Here is a 23093-nt window from a genome sequence, read left to right as displayed (position 1 = left end):
GCTTGAACCTGACCCTGTTTTCAGCCGCCTGCCCTGACTCCAGCTTGAACCTGATCTTATCTCCAGCTGACTGCCTTAGGACTTGTCCTTTCTTAAGCACCTGCCTTCTCACAAGCCTGGACTGAACTTGTTGCTATCTGCTCGCCTGCTTCTGTCTGCCGGAATTCTGGAACATGGCCTTGTCTTCAACCTTGCTCATTCGGACCTTGTGTCTCCGCTGCTTCCTGGCACCCTGCCTTGGACTCTCTCTCTGGGATCAACCACACGGAGGCCCGCCTAAGACCAGCCGGCCCTGGTACCCAAAGGCTCAACCTGCGGGGAACAAGGACTGGTATTGGCGAAGCTCCAGTTGGCCTCCGCTTCCCATTCGACCCCGCCTCCCGCCTCCATCTCAGGCCAAGGGTCCACCTCCGAAACACCTACCAGCTTCAATCTGAGTCCAAGACTTCCAATATGTGGGGACGAACAATAATTCTTATATCCTGCTTCTTTACAATCAACTCTGTTTCCGTCCTTAGTTCCCAGCATCAATAATTATACAGTCTCAGCATCCAATAAACACACACACAGCAGAAGAATTGTGGTTTCCAACTTCTTTACTGATAGTTTGGTTAGATGATTGCATAATATTTACATGTCTTTCATTCAATTAGCAGCAATAAATAATAAGACAGCAGATAGACAGAATAAACTTGTGACTTCACATCTTCTAGCAAAGTCTCTTCTTCTGGTGGAAACTCTGTATTTACTCCCAATTCTTTATTTTCTTCAGTTGTGCAGGTTAAAGTTAGTTTAATCTTCATTTACCTCCCAATTTATTTCCTTCTTGCTCTTCCCACTGGAGGTGGTCAGAATATACAAAACTTTCTCAGTCAAAATTCAGTCCCAGATTTAATACTCTTCCAATCCTCCTTTTGCAGCATCTGACAGGTACTTTACTCTCTCTTGTATTTTCCTGAATTCTTTTCACACCTTAGGCAGTGCCAGATGGGAACCTCTCTCACCTTTAAATAACCTTCCCAATTAGCAACACATTTCTTGTTACCTTTATGTTGTATCTTCTTTGCTTCTCCTATCAGTGCACTGTACTGTGATCTCTTGCTTTAGATGTAATTTGTAACACCTCTGTATCTTTCTGGATAAAAGTCTTCCCCTCTTTGCTGACTCCCAGGTACCTTGAGTTATCAGCTCCTTGTGGGAAAACTATTAGTTGAACTCAATTAAGCAATTAGCAGGAAAGACAGAATAAAAATTCTGTGTCTCCAACATAAGAGATAGCTCAAAACAATTAATGCAAAAATATGCTTCCTCTGCAGCAGGTTACTGTCACTGTGCATGCTCGTTAGGAGACATAGCACAAGCAGGTCTTCTTACCCCACTTCCAGCCTTGAATACTGGGTCACCCCAATAAGGGGGATGGGCTCTCACAGGGAAAGCTAAAAAAAAATGAGCTTAAAAGAGTCCAAACAATCTTTAAAGATATGTAGACGAGTCAACGGAAGGCTGACCCCTAAATGGGAACTTCTTTACTCCTTTTCTTTCACATAAATTAGAAGTAAAAATTTGAAGACATGAGACAGAGAACTCCTACTCGAACAAACATCCTTACTATTCCAAAACTTCCTGAAAGTGTCTTAAAATGGCTGGACTAAATAGAGTTGAGGCACCCAACCATAGCCCTCCAGGTGGGAGTGACTGAGGGGATGAATAGTGTGTTCTATATAGGGTCAGCGACATCTAGTGGTCAACCATGGGGGAGGGGGGAGTCTGTTGTCACACAAGGAATCATTTAGTTGTTTTACTATGGCCTCGTCTTCCCTGCAAATCCCTTTTACCCTTTGATCATCTAGGCGTCCAAACGACTCTCTCACAGGTTTTTTCCTTTAAATATACTTGAGAATTTTTTAAAAATTTTTGCCTCTTCCGCAAACTTAAAAAAAAATATTTTTGACTTGCCTTATTAATGCTTTAAATCTAACTTACCAGTGTTTATGCTCTTTCGTTCATTTGGATCCACCTTCCATACCTTGTGTAAGGAAGGAAGGAAAACTTCAACTTCTCCAACCCTGACACACAAACTAACCAGACATGACGTCACTCATGCAACGCCTTTAAATTTCCCAAACAGTGATGACGTAACCACTCGCGCTTCTTCTTTGGCGTCCTCGTGACGTAGGTGTACAGCCAAACACGGTCACGCGCCTTCAGAGCGTCCTACTTCCGAGGACCCTTCGTGATCGGCTGTTGCCCGGCTCAGAAGCAAAGGCTGTCCGTGGTGTCTAGTGTATAGCCTGAGTCGTACCCTTCAGAAAATGAATTGCCAGCCTGAGCTTTACTGCGCAAGTTGCGGTACTTTGAATGGTCGAAAACAGTGGCGTCCTTAAGGGGCTTGCCGTGACGGCTCCTTTTGAGGTGACATTGGGTCAGGCGGGCGGCGGGCAGTCGCTCATTGCGGAAGTAGCAGTGGCGAAAGTTGGCAGGAGGAGGAAGTGGCGAAGCGGTTCAGCTGAGAGACTTTGAGCGAGCAGAGTGAAAATCGGCGTTGCGCTTCTGCCCTCCGTCGTAGGAAGTTCTCGTATTTGGAGCCCGCGGTCGCTGCCGCTAATAATAATAGCAGAGCGCGATGCCGCTCTTCACTCCCAACCCTTTCGAGCAGGATGTGGGTGAGTGTATAAGCGGAGGGTGGGCCTCTAGCAGCGGCGGTTTCTTCAGCAGAGCACCCGAGATCATCCCCCCCCTGAATATGCGCGGGGTGGAGGAGGAAGGGTTTGTGTGTTCCTAGCGGGGAGACATTGTCGGGCTGTGTGCGGGGATACGGATCTGCCCCCGACCTTCCCTCTGCTCTTCGTACTGTGCTGTGCCTGTCATTTCTCAGTCTCATCAGTCCAAGGAGAAAGGGTAACGTGAAGGGGAAATTAAAAACATAATATATTTTGTATAGTTTATGATCATAGTTAATGTGGGTCAGAAGACTGAAATAATTATATGACTAGATTATTTGAAACAAGCTGCTACTTAAAATGCAGAATAAAAGATGTTTTATTCATGACCCTGATCAGTTTTCACTTATTTCAATTTGAAATGTCATAACCAGTGCGAAAATACTGTTTTTATGAAATCTGGATAATACTTTTTCCACAGAGTGCAGTAGTAATGGGCCCACGGTTATCTTGACTTTAGTACTGCCTAGTCTGTTATCATAGGAATGCACTTGGACACCTCAAGGAAAAGCCACAAACAATTGGAGAGATTTTTTATTTCTCCATAGAGTTAAATTTATATTTTTTTGTGGCAAGTGCTAGAATGTTATGTGTGCATTTGTAAAGATACATGCATTTGAAATGGTCGTATTAGCCTTACTTCCAGTGCTAATACAGGTGCTGTTTAATTCCATATAGTTAAGTGGACAAAAACAAGTGGTATCATTTTTATTGGATTAGTTTTTCAGAAATTACCTTTCTCCTTATCTCCAAGCTGATTGAAACCTATACCAAATAATTTGGGCATTAGCAAATGGGTATAGGCCGCTTGGTTGCAATCTCATATCAGAAAATTGCATTCAGGAACACTTTGGATGTCTTGTTATATTTGAATATTGGGTGAGGTTTTATGGTGTGATTGTCAGTCTTGATTACAATGTGTATCTCTAAATATGTATGATAGAATAGTGTTCTAAAGTGGTTTGGGGAAAAAAGAAAAAAAACCCCCAAAACTTTTTTGACCAAAAAAATATTTTGGATAAGTACTGCCATTTAAATAGAAAAATTAATTCTTGGCATTTAGTTTAGTCACTAATTGTGTTTAAAAAAAATAATTTCTGTCTTTTTATCCATAATGCTGAAAGGTAAAAGTACCTCCTCTGGAGGGGAAGACCTTGAGTATACTACTGTGGGATGTGCTGACATACTTTGGAATTTAAAAAATACAAATATATTTTATATTCCGCACTGTCTTATAAACACATTTTCAGACAGACTACTGCAGCTCCCTTTTACTAGGCTTCCCCTCAAGTCTACTAAAACCACTACGGTTACTTCAAAATGCATCCGCAAGACTCTTCTTAGGGACAAGGAAATTTGAACACATCACTCCCGCCTTGATTGCCCTGCACTGGCTTCCTGTACAATCCAGAATTCATTATAAAGTGTTATCCCTAATTTTCAGTATCGATCCATGCTTATTAGGAGTGACACTTCAACCCTACACACCAGAGACTTAGATCACAAAACAAAGGACTTCTAATGATAGCCTCCACTTGGAACACACACCAAATGCAAATAAGAGACCAAATGTTTTCAATAGCAGGCCCCAAGCTGTGGAACTTACTTCCAGAGCCATTACGTTAGATAATGGAAAGAGTTTCAAGCGTGAACTGAAAACATGGCTCTTTAGAAGGGTGTTTGATTTATCGTAAAATGCCAATATGCTGATAATTGCAATGACAGTACTAGAGATAATGCTGGTCGAGCAAGCAATATATATCGAATGATGTAATGGGTATTGCAAGTAGAATTTGTATTTACTGTTGACCTAGAAAAAGTATTAATATGAACTAAATTATTTTGATATCCTAGAATATGTATGACTGAATATGTACTTGCTATGGTGTTGAATTACAAGGTGAATGTTGATACAAAACATATGATCATAGACCATGAATATGAATGCTGATACTGTAAACTTGTGATCTTCTTTTGGAACAACAGTATATAAAACACCTAAATAAAAAATACATATTTAAGAACATTTCTATTCTGCTGATCCTAATGTAAATTATCCTTGACAGTTTACAAACAATACAAATAAGGTAAAAACATTACAGTACAACATAAAACAAGCAGCATAACGCAAAGACTTAAAAAAATATATCCATAACATAGTAAACTAATAACCAAAAGGTTTAAATGACTGAATGTTTAAACTAGTTTTGTATAGTTTTTGGACTGAACAAGAAGTTTGATTTTTGTTTCTACAACTTCTTTTTCCTATAAAATTGTTGACTGAGATTAAATCTGAAATGGAAGTCATAAAATGAAGTGTTAAAAAAACTTCTTTGACAGGATTCAGGCAGCTAGGAGTGTTGCAGATCTGTAGAGGGATAAAAGCCAACAACAAGCTGACCTATTTTTTTTCTTTCTCTCATCTCTTAAATCTTTCCTGCCAGGCTTCTGCAAAATCATCCCTGAGTTTTGCCAAGTGAATTACTGGCATCTCGGTGGGTAGAAGTTCATTCCGTTTTCAATCGTTCAATACTCTGTGATTCAGAAATCCTATTACTCATCAGAGGGTTCTCTTTCTTCCTGTGCTTCTGGAGATGATTCTCGGCCCTTGCTGATGACATTGCTAGCTGCCCATTGTGGCAACCATTTTCTATTTCTGTTTTTGACTTAATCCCCACTGTGCCAGACTAACAAAGGTCATCTTTTATTAAATACCACAGTTATGCCAAAATGTACTTTTTAGTATTACTATATGGAAGTGGCCATGGTAACTGCTTCAGGTTTTTAAGAAGGCTGGGGTAACCTACATGGTGTAGCCATGGTTATAATCTTACCATTGACAAACATGGGAAGGTCAACTATTTTGCACAACAGCCTCACTAGTCTTAGTGGCTCTATGGCTTATTATAAAGTGTGGAGCAAGATCTTGGGCAATAGAAAACGTCTGACGATTGTGATGTATTTGGTACAGCGAGGTCCTTAATCTGTATGAATGTATGTATGTCTGTGTAAAATGTGTATATTTACTTGCACACACCTGTAACAATCACATTTTAGTCTTTACATTAGATTTTTTTTTTAGCCCATACTTATTTTGTAGTTATTGTGCTTAAAATTGAGAAATATTTATGTGAGTAACTTAGTGAATGATGGCAGATAAAGACCAAAAAGGTGAATCAAGTTTGCCTAGCAAACTTTTTAAAAACCATTGTGTTTTTTTTGAGTAGTAGCAGCTGCAGCTCCATGCAGGCTACCCCTAAGTCATAATGTAACGGAAAGTTACCCCATTTCTTTATTTCCATTCTCTAACTAGCAGAGATCTTCTGTGTTTGTCCCATTACTGTTTTTGTCTTCACCACCTCTTTGGGGAAGGGCATTCCATGCATCCACCATCTTTTCCTTGAGAAATATTTTCTGACATTGTTCCTGCGTCTTCCTCCTTGGAGTTTCATATTGTGACTCAAGTTTCACAGCTTCCTTTCCATGGACACAGATTTAATTTTTGTTCATCATTAATTTCTTTCAAGTATTTGAAGGTCTGTATCATATCTCCCCTGTCTCTTTTACCTTCCAGAGAATAAATATATGGGTCTTACTTGAGATTTTGAAATGTCTTTTGAGTCTGCCGTGGCTTGTATTTTCTCAAGATCACAGAAAAAGATAAATGTGTCTTGTAGTATTGTGCTATACTGTACATAGGCCACTGCAATTAAGGGTTTGTAATACTTCCTCATGAACTTTGTACCATTTGTCAGTCAATTCTTCATGCCCACTTGCTGTGGTATGCAAATGGTTTGAAAAGGAAGATTATAAACTAAACAATTTTTATTTTAGGTAGTGTAATCTCTTTTGGGCATATCGCATTTAATTGGACTATTTCCAATTGGTTAATGTGTCCTTATTGTAAGGAATAGTATTTTGTTCCAAGGTTACATCGTTATGGTTTTACTTTTGTTTTATTCTTTGTACATTGTTTTTGTTTTATTGTTTTATTGTATCACCCACCTGAGTTCTTTGTAAACCGGCATGATGTGCTGCACGAATGTCGGTAAATAAAAGTTAATAAATAAAATAAATAAATAAATAAATTTCATTTTTGCTTGGTATTGGTACTGCAGTTTGCTAGATACAGTTAAACTTCGAGCTCCATGCATATAATTTCTTTTTGTCATCAAATTCGTGAAACCCAATCCTATCAAGTAAATTTGAATTTAGACACCACAAGCACTACTAAATCACAAACTTTAGAAAAAATTTTTTTTAGGATGAAGGTGGTGGTTTCATATATTTCAAAGGTAAAACCATCCAGGTCAAAACCTTTTTATTTTGAATCATAAACTCACCATCCGACCTCCCGTGTATTAATTTTTGTTGTGCTCAAATGTGTGTCAATTCACCTAATTTAATATTTAATTTCATGGCTACCCGCCACTCCTGCATCTATATAGAGCCAACTAGGCTTCTTCCATAAATGGCCACCGCCGCCGCTGCAAAGTACTTAGCTTAGTTGGAAACAAAAGAAGTTTTCAACTAAGCTAAGTACTTTGCGGTGATTTAGTAGTGCTTGTGGTGTCTAAATTCAAATTTACTTGATAGGGTTGGATTTCACGAATTTGATAATTTAGGGATGACTGAGCCCAGACCAATGGATCTTTCTGTAGTTGGTTTGTCATATTTTTTTTTTTTTGTGACATATCATCTGTGCCAAGAGGCTTTATTATGTGAAGACGCATTTAGTTGTGACTTGTCAATTACTGTCCAGAGTATTTTTGTTCAAGAAATATTTTTTCCCCGTCGATAGCAGGGCTGAATTAGCCATGCTGTCATGGGAACTGTCAATCAGACCCGGGAGGCTGAGCTTCAAAGTAGGTTTCAGATGTTTGGCTCTGAGGCTGCGCGTGAGTTCCCGTGCAGGAAAACCAGAATCTCCTCAGTCTGTTTTTTTCCACATGCGGGAACGCACGCAGAGCTTAAGTCTCCTCAGACTTGAAAATTTTGTCTGTGTTTTTTCTCAGCGTTTCTTCATTTTTTGTGGGTAAAAGATTATGCCAAGGCCTTCTGGTTTTAAACCCTGCTCCTGCGGGAAAATAATGTCCATAACAGATGGACACGAACAATGTTACCGGTGTCTGGGTCTAGACCACAGGCAGGAATCCTGTCAGCACTGCGGAAGGATGTCCCCGAGAGCCCGCAGGCAAAGAGCTGATAAGAATACAGGCTTTGAGAGCAGCGGTGGCAGGATTGTATGCCCTCACTCTTCCCCGGGGCTTGTGAAATCAATGCCCTTACAGGTGCATAGAGCAGCGTCATTGGAGCTGACCGCCTGAAAGATTAAGAAACACGGCACCGGTAGTAAAGAGCGGGTAGATGCGTCAGAGCGTCAATATCTGAGCGTTCATGCATTGTCAAGCAGTGGGGATCAGACTCCCTCGACGCACAAAAAGGCCCATACCAAGACAAAGAAACCGATGCATGAAGCGTTGCGCCATCACCTCTCCGACTCAATGCAACAAGAGTCGGCATTGACATAGGCGGAGCCGGTGCCGGCAGCGCTTGTGTCGACTTCAAAATCATCGCACCCGAAGCAAGACCCGACGCCAAAAGCATCGGTGCCGAAGCACTTGGAACCCGACCCGAGGCGCCGTCAGCCATCTGCGACGCAATCCAAGAGGTCTTCGAAGCAGAGATCACTGACATCGGCGTGCTCATCGACACAGCTGAAACAGGCACCAAAAAGGTCGGCGCAATCAGATCCACAAGCAGCCAAACGGAGAAAGACGACATCCCATCAAAGTTCTTCTATGCAGGAACCCCTACAATCCACCGTAGGTAAGTTCACACAATCGACTCGTCCACAGTGGAGTCCTCAACACTCTGCAGGGTATGCATCCTCGTCTGAACATGACTCCGTGGAGGGATCTGATGCTGAGTGGGTGAGGGTAGCTTCTCACTCATCTGCGTCGTCAACTTCCTCTGTACAAGTTTATTCGGATTTGTCTTCCACTTCTAGGCACTGTGCCTCTGCTTATACCTTACAGGAACCATTGACAAGGAAACAAGAAGCAACGGGAGAGCTACTATATCAAAAATGTCAGCGTCCAGCACCTGACGCAGATATCTTGTCGGCAGCACTGCCACCGCAAGGCAAATCTAAGTCGGAGAAGAAGAAGATCATGCCTCCTCAAACCCGAGAAGTGTTTACACAGCTTTCTGAGGCTGTATCAGGATTTATCCACCTTTGATCTGACTTCCTCATCCCTGAGCACAGTAGTTCCATTGCCAGAACCCACGCGGGTTCCATCTCCTGATAGACCGCTATCTCCGGTAACCGGCCTGCATTCCCCTCCGCCGATGCAGCAGTGGGAAACCTGAGAGATCAGTCAACGACCACTTACCCTAACTTCTCCAGAAACGTCCACGGGATATCCTTCGGACACTCCAGATGAGCCTTCGGAACACTACTCTCCGCCGGAGGATTTGACATAACTGAAATTTTTGGAGAAACTCGGGTCCGTTCTTAATCTTGAAGTGTAAAAACTTCCGGATCCTAGGGCAGAAACATTGAATCTCTTAAAGATCTTTCATCTTCCATTGGAGCCCTTGTCTCTTCCCGCTCATAGTCTTGGACTGTGTGTTGGAGGAGTCATGGGAGACTCCATATACGATTCCAGCGGTCTCCTAAAAGACAGATCTCAAGTTTAAAATGAAGCAGTCTGCCTACTATTCAGTGAATCAGTTACCATACACGTCCATTGTTGTAGAATCAGAAATGCACAGAGCAAAAAAGACTCGACTGCACTCCGCCACTCCTCCAGGGAAGGAACATTGCTACTTGGATGAGTTTGCACGCCGTTCTTTTCAAGCAACTATGTTAAATGCAAGAATTAATCGTCGTCAGTTCTACATAGTGCAGTAGCTGCATGAATGTTTGCAAATGCTCAAACACCATAAGAACATGCCATACTGGGTCAGACCAAGGGTCCATCAAGCCCAGCATCCTGTTTCCAACAGTGGCCAATCCAGGCCATAAGAACCTGGCAAGTACCCAAAAACTAAGTCTATTCCATGTTACCATTGCTAGTAATAGCAGTTCTAAGTCAACTCAATTAATAGCAGGTAATGGACTTCTCCTCCAAGAACTTATCCAATCCTTTTTTAAATACAGCTATACTAACTGCACTAACCACATCCTCTGGCAACAAATTCCAGAGTTTAATTGTGCGTTGAGTGAAAAAGAACTTTCTCCGATTAGATTTAAATGTGCCACATGCTAACTTCATGGAGTGCCCCCTAGTCTTTCTATTATCCGAAAGAGTAAAAAACCGATTCACATCTACCCGTTCTAGACCTCTCATGATTTTAAACACCTCTATCATATCCCCTCTCAGCAGTCTCTTCTCAAAGCTGAAAAGTCCTAACCTCTTTAGTCTTTCCTCATAGGGGAGCTGTTCCATTCCCCTTATTATTTTGATAGCCCTTCTCTGTAACTTCTCCATCGCAATTATCTTTTTTGAGATGTGGTGACCAGAATTGTACACAGTATTCAAGGTGCGGTCTCACCATGGAGCAATACAGAGGCATTATGACATTTTCCGTTTTATTCACCATTCCCTTTCTAATAATTCCCAACGTTCTGTTTTCTTTTTTGACTGCTGCAGCACACTGAACAGATGATTCAATGTGTTATCCACTAAGATGCCTAGATCTCTTTCTTGGGTTGTAGCACCTAATATGGAACCTAACATTGTGTAACTATAGCATGGGTTATTTTTCCCTATATGCATCACCTTGCACTTATCTACATTAAATTTCATCTGCCATTTGGGTGCCCAATTTTCCAGTCTCACAAGGTCTTCCTGCAATTTATCACAATCTGCTTGTGATTTAACTACTCTGAACAATTTTGTATCATCTGCAAATTTGATTATCTCACTCGTCGTATTTCTTTCCAGATCATTTATAAATATATTGAAAAGTAAGGGTCCCAATACAGATCCCTGAGGCATTCCACTGCCCACTCCCTTCCACTGAGTAAATTGTCCATTTAATCCTACTCTGTTTCCTGTCTTTTAGCCAATTTGTAATCCACGAAAGGACATCGCCACCTATCCCATGACATTTTTGCTTTTCCCAAAAGCCTCTCATGAGGAACTTTGTCAAATGCCTTCTGAAAATCCAAGTACACTACACCTACCGGTTCACCTTTATCCACATGTTTATTAACTCCTTCAAAAAATGAAGCAGATTTGTGAGGCAAGACTTGCCTTGGGTAAAGCCATGCTGACTTTGTTCTATTAAACCATGTGTTTCTATATGTTCTGTGACTTTGATGTTTAGAACACTTTCCACTATTTTTCTTGGCACTGAAGTCAGGCTAACCAGCACCTGATCTGTCTACTTCCCTTCCTCAACCTATCTTAGATATGGAAGAGGGAATTCGCCACTTGTTGCGTACCGTATATGAGGCTTTCGAGACCTTATCATGAGCATCGGCCTCTGCAATTGCGGCACATTGGATGGCATGGCTGAGAGCCAGTGCCATAAGGGAGGATGTGCACGGTAAACTGGTGTACTTGCCTTGTAAGGGGGACAGTCTTTTCGGAAGCCGCTTCCAGGAGACAGTGGCTCAGCTGAAGGAGCAATCGGTTGCAGTACAATCACTGATGCATCCTCAATCCTATTCTACATCCTCCAGATGTTATGCTTCATCTTGTCGACAATCATTCCACCATCAACCATAACGCCGTATGCATTTTATAGGCCACAACCATACCAACTGCTGGAAAGGGTACCACAGCAACAGATACAAAACCGAAGGGGCCAGCCTCGAGCTCAGAGAACTCGGAGCCAACCACCTGCTTCTGCCCCCAAAACTCCTTCCTCTTTTTAGGAGTCGCTCAGCCACCACCATCGCCACAGTTGACCACGGGAAGAATCACATCATATATCCAGGAGTGGGAAAAGATAATTACCAATCAGTGGGTTCTAGATATAGTCCAATACTGTTACCAACTTCAATTTATAACATGGCCTCCACTCCCGTCGATATTCACCAAGGGGAGAACATCGAATCAGGACCAATTGGGGGTAGAAATATCATCCCTATTACGACAACGGGCGATACATCTCGTCTCCCCCTCTTCCCAAACTACGGGGTTCTACTCTCTATATTTCCTAATTCCCAAGAAGTCGGGCAATTTACGCGCCTTCCTGGATCTTTGAGAGCTGAACAAATATCTAGTCAAAAATTCAAGATGTCCCTCAAATCCATTCTCCCTCTGCTGCAGCACAACGATTGGATGTGTTCCATAGATCTGAAGGATGCATATACACATATTCCAATACACCAGTCTTACTGGCATTACCTATCCTTCCAGTTCAAGGCACAACACTACCAATACAAAGTTCTGCCGTTCGGACTTTCAGCGGCACCCAGTACAAAGTGCATGGCGGTGGTGTTGGCATTCCTTCGACAGAAGGGTATCAAAATATTTCCAAACCTGGACGATTGGCTCATAGTAGCCTCCAACCCGGAAACGTTACGTGTTCATCTGCAGGACACTATCGGTTGTGTGAACAATTTGGGTCTGATCATAAACTACGAGAAATCCAACCTCACATCCACACAACTGATACAATTCATAGGAGCTCGACTGGACACGACCAGGAACAGAGCTTTTCTCCCAGAAGAGAGGGAAGTCATTATATGACAGCTTCTACAGTCACTTCAAATCACTCAATCACCGTCAGCACGTCAGGTTCTGACAGTTTTAGGCCACATGGCCGCAGCTATTCATACTGTACCAACTACCAAACTACACATGCGCCGTCTACAGTGGGGTCTAAAGTGGCAGTGGAGTCAGCACTCTCAACTGTTAACATGGAAGTTATCCTTAACCTAAGAGATGTGGAAGGGCATATATTGGTGGCTGAACAAGACCACGCTCAACAAAGGCGCCCCGTTCAACCTCTTTCCAGACAATGCAGTACTAACCACAGACACCTCTCCCGCAAGGGATGGGGTGCACACCTCGACCACCTGGAGACACAAGGCCTGTGGTCCTTGACCGAATAACATTTCCAAATCAATCTGCTAGAACTCAGAGCAATTCGATACACATTGTAGACCTTTGTCTCCCACCTACGGGGCCGACGAGTCATGGTCTACACGGACAATAAAGTGGCCATGTTCTATATAAAGAAACAAGGAGGGTCCGGTTCTTTGAACCTTTTGCAGGGAAGCGATCATCATTCTAGAATGGGCAGCCCGTCATTCCATTCAACTACAGGCAACATATCTACCCGGAGTGGCCAACATTCGGGCAGACAAATTGAGTCGGATATTTCATCCCCACAAATGGTCGCTTCATCCACGAGTGACGCAAAGGATTTTTGCGACATGGGGAGTTCCGACCCTAGATCTCTTCACTACGGAATTCAACAGGAAAGTCACGCGCTTCTGTTCAATTTGGCCCAGCAACCAAAGGACAGCACAGGACGCTTTCCTCATTCCTTGGACGGAAAAACTGCTATATGCGTTTCCCCCAATTCCACTGATAACCAGAACAATTTAGAAGTGCATGCGGGACCGAGCACAACTCATTCTCATTGAGCCCGCATGGCCAAGGCAATCGTGGTACACACACCTCCTGCAGCTCTCCATAGACAACCCAATCCGACTGCCCGACCAAGAGAATTTCCTGTCTCAAGAAGAAGGAACCCTCTTTCACCCGATGCATTCCTCCCTCCACCTCACAGTGTGGAGATTGAACGGGTCCTCCTAGCGGAACAAGGGCTGTCGTGTGAGGTACAAGAAGTGTACCTCACACGACCAGAAGGAATTACTCCTTCAAATGGAAAAAGTACGCCGATTTTGGTGCAGATCCAGGGGCCTGGATTCATTACTTTGTTCCCCTGAACGCTTATTAGACTACCTTCACAAACTATACGTGGCAGGCCTAGCCACGTCATCAGTTAGGGTTCATCTCAGTGCCATTGCGGCGTTCCACAGACCACATCAAGGTCAGCCAATATCCGTACATCCAACGATATCTCATTTCATCAGGGGTCTAACACAATTAAGGTCTCCTGTCTCCAAACCTTCACTAGTGTGGGATCTGAACGTGGTCTTGGAACAACTAATGTTGTTTCCATTCAAGCCCTTGGACTCTGCTCACCTTAAATACCTAACGTGGAAAGTCGTCATCTTGGTAGCAGTAACGTCAGCGCACAGTCAGTGAGTTGCAGGCTTTAGTTCACTATAGCTCGTACCTTCAATTCTGCCATCACAAGGTCATCCTTAGGACACATCCATCCTTCTTACCAAAGGTGGTCTCACAATTTCACCTGCATCAGACAATAGAACTACCCATTTTCTGTCCAAAACCACACCATAATGACCGAGAGCGGCTCTTATACACGCTAGACTGCAAGAGAGCATTGGCCTGTTACAAGCAACGGACCGCTTCACCATCAAGAGAGCCTCACAGTTGTTCGTCTCTTTCAATCCAATTGCCTCTGGATTGCCAGTGGCAAAATGGACTATTTCCAGCTGGATTGCTCAATGCATCCAGTTTTGCCATCAGAAGTGGAATGTCACCCTCTCTGCTCCACCCAAGGCGCTCACCAAGTAAGAGCAGTGGCCACTTATTTTATTTATTTATTTAGAACTTTTTTATACCGACATTCAACTGACATGTTCAACCATTGGACATATGCAAAGCGGCTACATGGTCATCCCTTCATACATTCACGTCCCACTACTGCCTGGACCAACACACGGCTGAAGATGCTACGTTGGGACGGGCCATTCTAGATTCACTAAATACACGGTCGACTGCCACCTGAGCAGGATCATGCTTACAGGACTAATACAACTACAAACTATGGCGTGATTGGGAGTTTAGGACTCCCTTGACAGCATATCTTATTCAGCCCTGCTATCGACGGGGGGAAAAGCAAGCTTGCTTACAGTAATCGGTGTTTCCGTAGATATCAGGATGAATTAATGCTGACCCACCCACCTTCCTGTACAGTCAACATCACTCTATATCCTTCTTAAGCTTGCTTTCTTACAGTCTGAGGAGATTCTGGTTTTCCTGCTCTGGAACTCACGCGCAGCCTCAGAGCCAAACATCTGAAACCTACTTTGAAGCTCCGCCTCCCGGGCCTGATTGACAGTTCCCATGATAGCATGGCTAATTCATCCTGCTATCTATGGAAACACCTTTTACGGTACACAAACTTGCTTTTATTCCTTTTTTTTTTTTTTTTTTTTTTTAAATGGTATGTTACTAAGTGTTTTATTTGTTTTCTAGTTTAGAAGAAAAAAGAAAATTCTGTTGTGCTGTTAGCACCAAAAACCATTTGAAAATGGTAAGGTCACCGTATTAGACTCTCATACAGGTACAAGGATTACAGCTATAGCTCCTAATCCAATGTGCATTTATCCATCAGAAGCTGGACATCTGAAATCTCAGCAAGAGTGCTGGTTTTACATGATGCCACCTGACTTTGAATACTATTTTTTTTGTTTTTATTTTGTAGTTGGTCTTTAAGATAAACACGATGATGTGGACAATAAAGTGTTGGCCTGTTTTCTTCTGCCTCCTCCCATCCTCCTTTAGGCTTCTAGCTCAGTTATTTCCAGTCTGTTTTGGGCTACCGAACTATGAGCTTTCATACACAAGTATGGGGCAATTACCTCCATTTTTATATCTCCTCCCAACTCGACATACCCATCATAGTGACAGTCCTTGGCCAGGACCCATAAACCATGGTTCCCTGTAAAGCTTAACGAATGTGTACCCTAAGTCTGGCCACTAGGTATTACTGTTGTACCATGGCTAAGACACCTTCCAAAGACCGAACATTTTCTTCTCTGGCCAGTCTTTGGTAAAAGAGTTCTGGCCTGAGAATGAGACCTAGGTCCTTTTGCATGCACTTTCACTGAGCCATCAGGCTTGTCCTCATTCTGCATTTTATAAAAATGTTTGCACTTTTTCTGCTTGTAAAGACTTTTTGATACTAGTATCACAATTGGATGAGCATTTCTTTGACAAGACTCCATAGTTGTTGGAATTGTTTTGTAGTTTAGACACAAACTAGAGCTTGAAATCCAGTGTTGATGTCATGAGATGTGGTCTGTAGTAGAATTGCATATAATTAGGGGCCTTCATTTTTGGTTTATAATTTTTCTTGGGAATTTATCAGGGTTTTGTTGGCAGAAGCCAGAAAGATAAAACAGTATTAAGCAGATTCTTTCACTTCCGCATGCAGCAGCATTCCACTCTCTGCCCGCCCCCCAGTATTCATCCTTACCGGTGGTGGTGGCTCCAGGTTCCTCCTCCCTCTTTTTGGTAGCATGCTTGTGTGATTCCCATGCACTGTACTTTTGGTTTTGCTGGGGGCCCAGGCAGTGCTTCTTGTGAGGGATCTGGGGTGGGGGAGTCTGCTTCAAATACCGCCTCGGTGGCACCAGACAACACGTGCTTTGCGAGGTGGGGGATGAGAGTCGGGGCTTGAAACACATTACCAACAGCACTGAAGGGCAAGCTCCGTTGGCTGGTGGAACCTAATTCAGAGCACATGCTTTGCCCACACTGACTTTCAGCAGTGCTGGGAGGACTTGAAATGCTGCATCTACATCGCTAAATCTGTCTATAATCAGGCTAAAATTAGAGTGAAAATTGGTTTGTATCAATTGTTACTTCTGGAAAAATCTGGGACTTGAAAATCAGTTTAAAATGAAAATGAAGGACACTACATCTCTTTTGGCACTGTTTTTTTACCCATGTTGCTGCTATAACTTCCTATGACATTTCTCTAATCATTTACTGCACCTTTCAAATTATTTGTAAACCAATGTGATATGTAAATCGAACACTGGAATATAAAAACAAATAAAATTAAATAAAACTACATATAATTAACTTCAGAATCCTCCAACTCCTGAGCTCTGCAATAGTAATTTGCTTGATAGAACTCCAGATCTGTGCATTTTGTATGCATAATTATCATTACTGATGGTTTTAAGTCCCATAATTTTCTATGACCTTTGCCCTGATCCACCTTCAACCTTGAGCTATCACTGGCAAGATGTAGAATAAATCCAAGAATTTTATTTATTTAAAATGTATATACTACATATCAAAATTTCTATGCGGTTTACAGATGAATGTGTTGCATCCGTCTGTCCTAGATCGCTTCGCCCCGTTCGCCTCACCTTGTTCATGGCTCCTCCTGCTTACCTTGGGAAAATGGCTACCTCCGCATCTGCAAGCCACCCTCTCCGGCGTCCCCGGAATGGCTATGATGCTGCCTCCCGCCATGCTCCTCCCAAGGACCTACTAGGGTGCATGCTACCCTCATCTTTATTCCAGCTACGGCGCGAACCTCGGGGGCGTCCCCCTCAAGTGACATCACACTGTCCGGGTATTTAGCCTGCCCTTACGTGCTAGCTAATCGAGTTAGCAAGGACTGGATTCGGACTTGGAATCATCCGGTCTCCTCAGGGGCCCTCTGCTTTATTTCAGGTGCCTTACAGGGATCAGGTACTTGCTCCTCGAGGGCCTGTTCTCCCTGCCTCTGTGCCAGTACCATTTACTTCAGCCTGGTGGAATCGTATACCTACAGCTACCATCTAGTGAGTAATCTTAACTCTGTCTCATCTACAGCATTGCCTTGCTGGGAAACCTACACCGGAATTCCCCTATACCAACGGAGTTAGAAGGGTACCTTCTGCCAAGGGTCCTGAGACTGCTACATTCAGACTACCTTACTACTGCCACCTCTGGTGGTATACATCAAGCTGTACAATAAAAGATCTAATTCTTTGTTTGTGCGTCCTGAGTCTAGCCCAGTACTGTGGCTCCCCAAGGGGCTCCTCCCTGTGGGCGTGGATATCTGCCACAGTACCCAAGAATCCACCCAAACACCGCTTTACCATAACAGAATGTGCCATTCATAAAAACAATAAAACATAAATAACTAAAAACATTGAATAATAAACATAAGACAATACAGATAAAAGTAAGTCCTTTCACTCAATCCCACTAAATCTTCTCCCTGTTCAGATTCAAGTCAAAGTTCTCATTGCTATGCTTTTCTTCCTTCATTCTCCCTACTTCTATGACTCCTGTGTAGTCCCTCCTGGCTTGTTAGAATAGATGTTTGTTAATCCATCTCACTTTACCTACTTGTTTCTTCATCTCCTGTCAAAGCTTTTTGTGATCTGGTTTATTCTGTGATGGAGCTGTCATCCTGTACATTTGTTTATCTCCTGGAAATAAGGTGGAATAGCAATTTGGGAAGACTAGGTTTAAAAAAAAAAAAAAAAGTGAGTCTGTGCAGGAAGCCAAATAGTGATATTTTGTGGGATAAAGAATACCTAGTGAGGCTTTTGTGTCTTAGAGGTATGGCGTGCATCCTTAATATAAAATACATGAATCTCATGCCTTTTGAAGTTGGTCTCCTGTAGGAAAAACAGCAGTGGGCATATGCAGGCCATGGCATCAGTACAGACTAGAGGCAAGAAGCTTGAAACAGCTGCTCATGCTTCAGTGACAAGCCTGTGTGATTAGTATATGCTGTCCATGACTTATTTGTCCCCACTCCATGGAGATCAATGGGAGAACTCTGCATTCCCAATACTAAACTATTTAATCCCTCTACGGAACTGAGACGGTTAACTGCAGTTCTAAGCAAAAAATAACAGAATTCTAAAGCTAAGACGTAAAGGCCAGGGCGAATTAGACTGAAGTGAAAAAGACACCGCACATCAAAGGTTTACTCTACTTACTACAATGAGAGAAAAAGTGAATGGCTTAGCTAGCTGTAAATGTGTGGGGAATTGCCGGCATGTGTCTAAAATCACCTTTTACCATCTACACTTTGTTTATTCTGCAGCCATCATTGATGGCTGCTGTGTCCATAAAAGAACACCTTTCACTTTCTCTCTATCACTCTGCAATCCTTCGTCTCTGCATTGTTGTCATGATCTTATTACTCGGCTTAAGATGTGTTGTAGCAATTCCTGCCAGAAGTCATGGTGCTGGCAATAAGCATATCTGTAAGAAGAAAATCTTTCAAAATGTTCATGTAGCTATGAAAAAATGCTTATTTACTTCTATATTATAGCTTATCATGGTTTTGAAACATGTGCCATTGTCATGTTGTTTTTGATTTGAGTATCTTGTTAACTCCTAGCATATCTTTGTAAGACGAAACAGATCTCTTGCAGTCTGCACTGAGCTGGAAGACAGGATGGTGACCTATCGTCTACAATCTGGTAAATTGCTGGAGCTGAGGCAGCACAGATTTACCAGGGCAAGGTCTTGTCAGAGAGAGCTGATTTTTTTTTTGATTGGGTGACTAGAGAATTGGATCAAGGAAGAGTGTTTTGATGTGATCTACTTGGATTTCAGCAAAACCTTTGATACAGTCCCCATAGGAGGCTTGGGAGTGGGCACCAAGGTGGTGGCATGGATTACAGACAGGTTGACTGACAGGAGTCGGCGTGTAATGGTAAATGGAACCTACTCTGAAGAGAGAGCCTTTAGTGGAGTGTCACAAGGATCGGTTTTGGGACCGGCTCTCTTGAATGACATTGTGGCAGGGATAGAAGGTAAAGATACTAAGATCTGCAACAGAGTGGACATGCCTGAAGGAATAGAGAGAATGAAAAAATGATTTAAGAAAGCTTGAAGAGAGGTTGAAGATTTGGCAACTGGGATTCAGTGCCGAGAAGTGCATAGTCATGCATCTGGGACATGATAATCCGAAAGAGTTGTAGGAGATGATGGGATGAAAGATTAATATACACGGACTGGGAGAGGGAACTTGGGGTGATGGTGTCTGGTGATCTGAAGGTGGCAAAGCAATTGTGACAAGGTGAGAGTGAAAGCCAGAAGAATGCTGGGCTGCATAGAGAAGTGAGGCCTTGGTGAAGCTTTCATGGAGTACTGTGTTCAGTTCTAGAGCCCGTATCTCAAATGAATGACAAGGATGGAAGCAGTCCAGAAAAAGGTGACCAAAATGGTGTGGGGGCTGTATTGGAAGACTTATGAGACGAGGCTAAAGGATCTAAATATGATTACCATGGAAGAGAGGAGGTGCAGGGGAGATATGATACCAACTTTTAAATACCTGAAAGGTTTTAATGATGTACAAACTTTGAATCTTTTTCATTGGAAAGGAAACTTTAGATCTAGGGGTCACAAAATGAAACTCAAGGGAGGACGACTCAGAACCAACATCAGGAAATATTTCTTTATGGAGATGGGGTGGATGCCTGGAATGCCCTTTCAGAAGAGGTGGTGAGGATGAAAACGGTAAACAAATTCAAAAGAGCATGGGATAAACACTGGATTCCTAAAGGGTGCATGGGAGGTAACCTGCACGGAGCAGCAGTTACTCCCCTTATCTTATTAGACGGCATGGGGATTACTGCCCTTAACCTTTAGCCTTGATGTTTTTAATGCAGTTCACCATTGCTCTCCGGTTTGGCAGGGGCAGAAAGGGGATCTGGATTCAGACGACAGTCAATGCTGTGCCCCAAACTTTACGGTAGAGGGTACTGAAATGCAGACAGTCAAACACAGAACTGCTTCTATGGCCAAGTCCAAAAGCAAAGCATGTTCAAGCAGCATTATCTGAATTATGAAGAAGGCTGTCACCCCGAAAAATGTTGCAAGCAGTAATTTTGTTCAGAGTTTGATTTTGGTTGTAAATATTATTACCCTTAACATAAGGCTTGGGGATAATTTGCATGGAGCAGCAGTTAGTACCCTTAACAGAAACATGAGGTAACCTGCATGAAGCAGCAATTACTACCATAACTGTCTGGACCATTTGGTCCAGACAGTTTTCTGCCATCATTACTATGTTCACCATGACTGATAGCCAAATTCAGAAAGTGATCTTTCAAGTTTCATCAAATTCAACACTGTCAAGTTACGTCATTTTAGTACCTGCACTTCTTAAGCTAGGAAACTATCTGTTATTGCTGGGCGTTGTCTTCAAGCATTGGAATAGGATCACGCATTTTTCAGTTCGAGAGCAAGCTTGATTGGGTTTAAATGCCCAGCAAACTTTAAAAAAAAATTTTAGTGGGCTGTCAGAAGTGTAGGTTTTGACTTTAGTATAATTTTCTTCAAGGGCCATCTTAGCCAGCATGTTGTCAATCATTTAATTGAATGACTTTGCTCAGGTGGCAAGATTTGCCAAATTTGCCATCTTGTGTGCTCAGAAGTATGGTCTTTCAGAAGAAGGGAGTGTTGCTATTTTTCTTGGTACAAGCACTATTGGTGCAGCTGCTTTTACTTCTGTTTATTTTCAAAAAGTTAACAAATTTCACCTTTGCTAATACCCAGTCTCAAAAATCCAATAATCCTGCTGGTAATTTGAATGGAAATGGACAGCTTCAAGACAACTGTTCCATCTTGTAATTACTGGTGATGGTGAAGCTGCTGGCATATATATTTTTTTCTCTTGCAATGATTGGTGGAACAGTTCTTTGGGCAGGGCAGGCAGTGAATGCATGGCTCACAGCAATCACCAGTTCATTCACTTTTCCAAAGGTTTTCTCCAGCCAGGTAACACCTGCTGAGTTTAAGAAGATGCCCAATGCATGTCAGGTGCACTGCATTTAGAAAGTGCTATTAGACTTTGTTCCTGCATTTTGTTCTTACATATTGTGTTGTCAGTAACACAGTTGGGTATTTTTGAAAACACAAAATCCATCTATTTGGATGCTTACCTGCAAAAAGGTAAGCATCTATATGGATGCTTACCTTTTTGCAGACTAATTGACTCCTCTCTTGACCATAAAAACCTCTTTAAAATCTTTATAATCTTTGCCCTGCCACGTTCTCTGTTTTCTTAGTGGTTGGTTTGCAGTTTTATTCTTTTTCTCAAATCCATAGTTATTTTCAAACATTTCCTGCATAGAACTTTATTAAAAGACTCTCTAAACTGAGCAGATTGGTATTTAGTAGTAATATAAAAGGGAGCAAAAAAGAGAGGCATAGTTCGAAACTCATGAGTGGCAGTGAAGAAAGGACTGAGAGAGTGTCTATGCTGCTTTGTGGAGGAGGGATTGATTTAGGAGCTACCATGTTCAATGGTTTAACTTTTTTTTTTATTAAATAGAATCATTTCTGTTATGAAAAGGACTTCTTGAGGCTGCTTCAGTGGAAATCTGGTTTTGTTATAGATCCCATAATCTACCTTTTGTAGCTGTCATAACGTTATGTGGACATTGCTTTCAAGAATATTTTCTTGAAAGACACTGACTGGCAGCAGATGCTGCTGTCTCCACACTTCCAGCTTCCACCCTTCACATACAAGAAGGGCCATTATTCGCAGCCAGGTAAAGGTTATTGCCGTGCATCACCATATATGCTACGATATCTATCTCTGGTATTACCTTTTTAAAATATCCTTTTTTTTGCTAACCTTTAATTTCCATATATTCAGCTGACTAACATGGCAGCCACACTATGATATCCAAGAATGTTTTAGCAATTCCCATGAGAAGTCATTAAGTGTAAATTTCCTGAGCAGAAGACAGTTTGCATGCTATATTGTGGTGATCCCTGCTTGTTCCAAAAAAAAAAAAAAATCAAATTGCTCTTCCCAAAAGTAATAGCATAAGAGTGAAAAAATTGAGACAGATAAAAGAACATGATCTCACCTTACTGTTCTGATATTTCAGCTGTGATGCAGCAAATTCTACTATAGAAGGAAAAACTTTTTACCTGCTTGTTTCTTAGTTAGAAATTCTCCAGTTACTTAAGTTGCCAGACACTAAAACTTTATATGTGCTTTATGCCACGGAGTTTATATAATAATTTTTTTATTTTGAAACCATTGAAATAAAAATGCCAGTGTTTTAAGCAAGAGCAGTAGTTTTCTATGGCAAAAATAAGCCAAAATCATAGTTAAGGAGGTGAGCAGTTTGGTTGGACGCTTTCTGGCCTTCAGGATCCAGAGCACCCAGGTCCCTCCACGTGGCAACGTGCAGCACTTGCCATTGAGTTACTAGGGCTGGTCCTGAGATATTCTGTTAATACATGTAAAGCAGAGCTCTCGCATGAGACTAAACTTGGAGGTTTTAAAAACTGGATGTGACAAGAATAAAAGGAGCTCACTTTTTATTCTATAGAATGTAATAACCTGGTAAGTAAAATACTGGACCTAGAAATAAGACCCAAAAGAGGCCGCAGCTGTCAATGGTACAAAAAGCTTTTTGTTTTGAGGAAGAAATATTGCTACTCTGTGCTTTTACATCTTTCTGTTCTTTAATGTAATAGCGGCTACAGTGACATACTCTGTCAATTATTCTGCATTCTATGAAAGTTAATAAAATTGAAT

General features: G+C 42.1%; 1 protein-coding gene across 2 annotated transcripts in view; it reads left to right on the top strand.

Moving 5' to 3' along the window:
- The first annotated feature begins 2216 nt into the window (after positions 1-2216).
- Positions 2217-23093, top strand: part of STAM2 (signal transducing adaptor molecule 2) — a 112486-nt gene continuing 91609 nt past the window's right edge. Inside the window, exon 1 of one of the 2 annotated variants that reach the window (XM_029605498.1) lies at positions 2217-2412. Coding sequence is in view for 1 of the 2 variants with exons in the window: in XM_029605497.1 (XP_029461357.1) it covers positions 2624-2663 (40 nt within the window). In the remaining variant the exon portion in view is untranslated. Of the gene's footprint in view, positions 2413-2437; positions 2664-23093 lie in introns of those variants that run through there. The other variant, XM_029605497.1, reaches the window with a different exon arrangement.

Source organism: Rhinatrema bivittatum, chromosome 6, assembly GCF_901001135.1.
Source record: "Rhinatrema bivittatum chromosome 6, aRhiBiv1.1, whole genome shotgun sequence".
Classification (NCBI taxonomy): domain Eukaryota; kingdom Metazoa; phylum Chordata; class Amphibia; order Gymnophiona; family Rhinatrematidae; genus Rhinatrema; species Rhinatrema bivittatum.
Note: the sequence above shows the minus strand (reverse complement) of the source record. Positions and strands in the feature narration are given on the sequence as shown.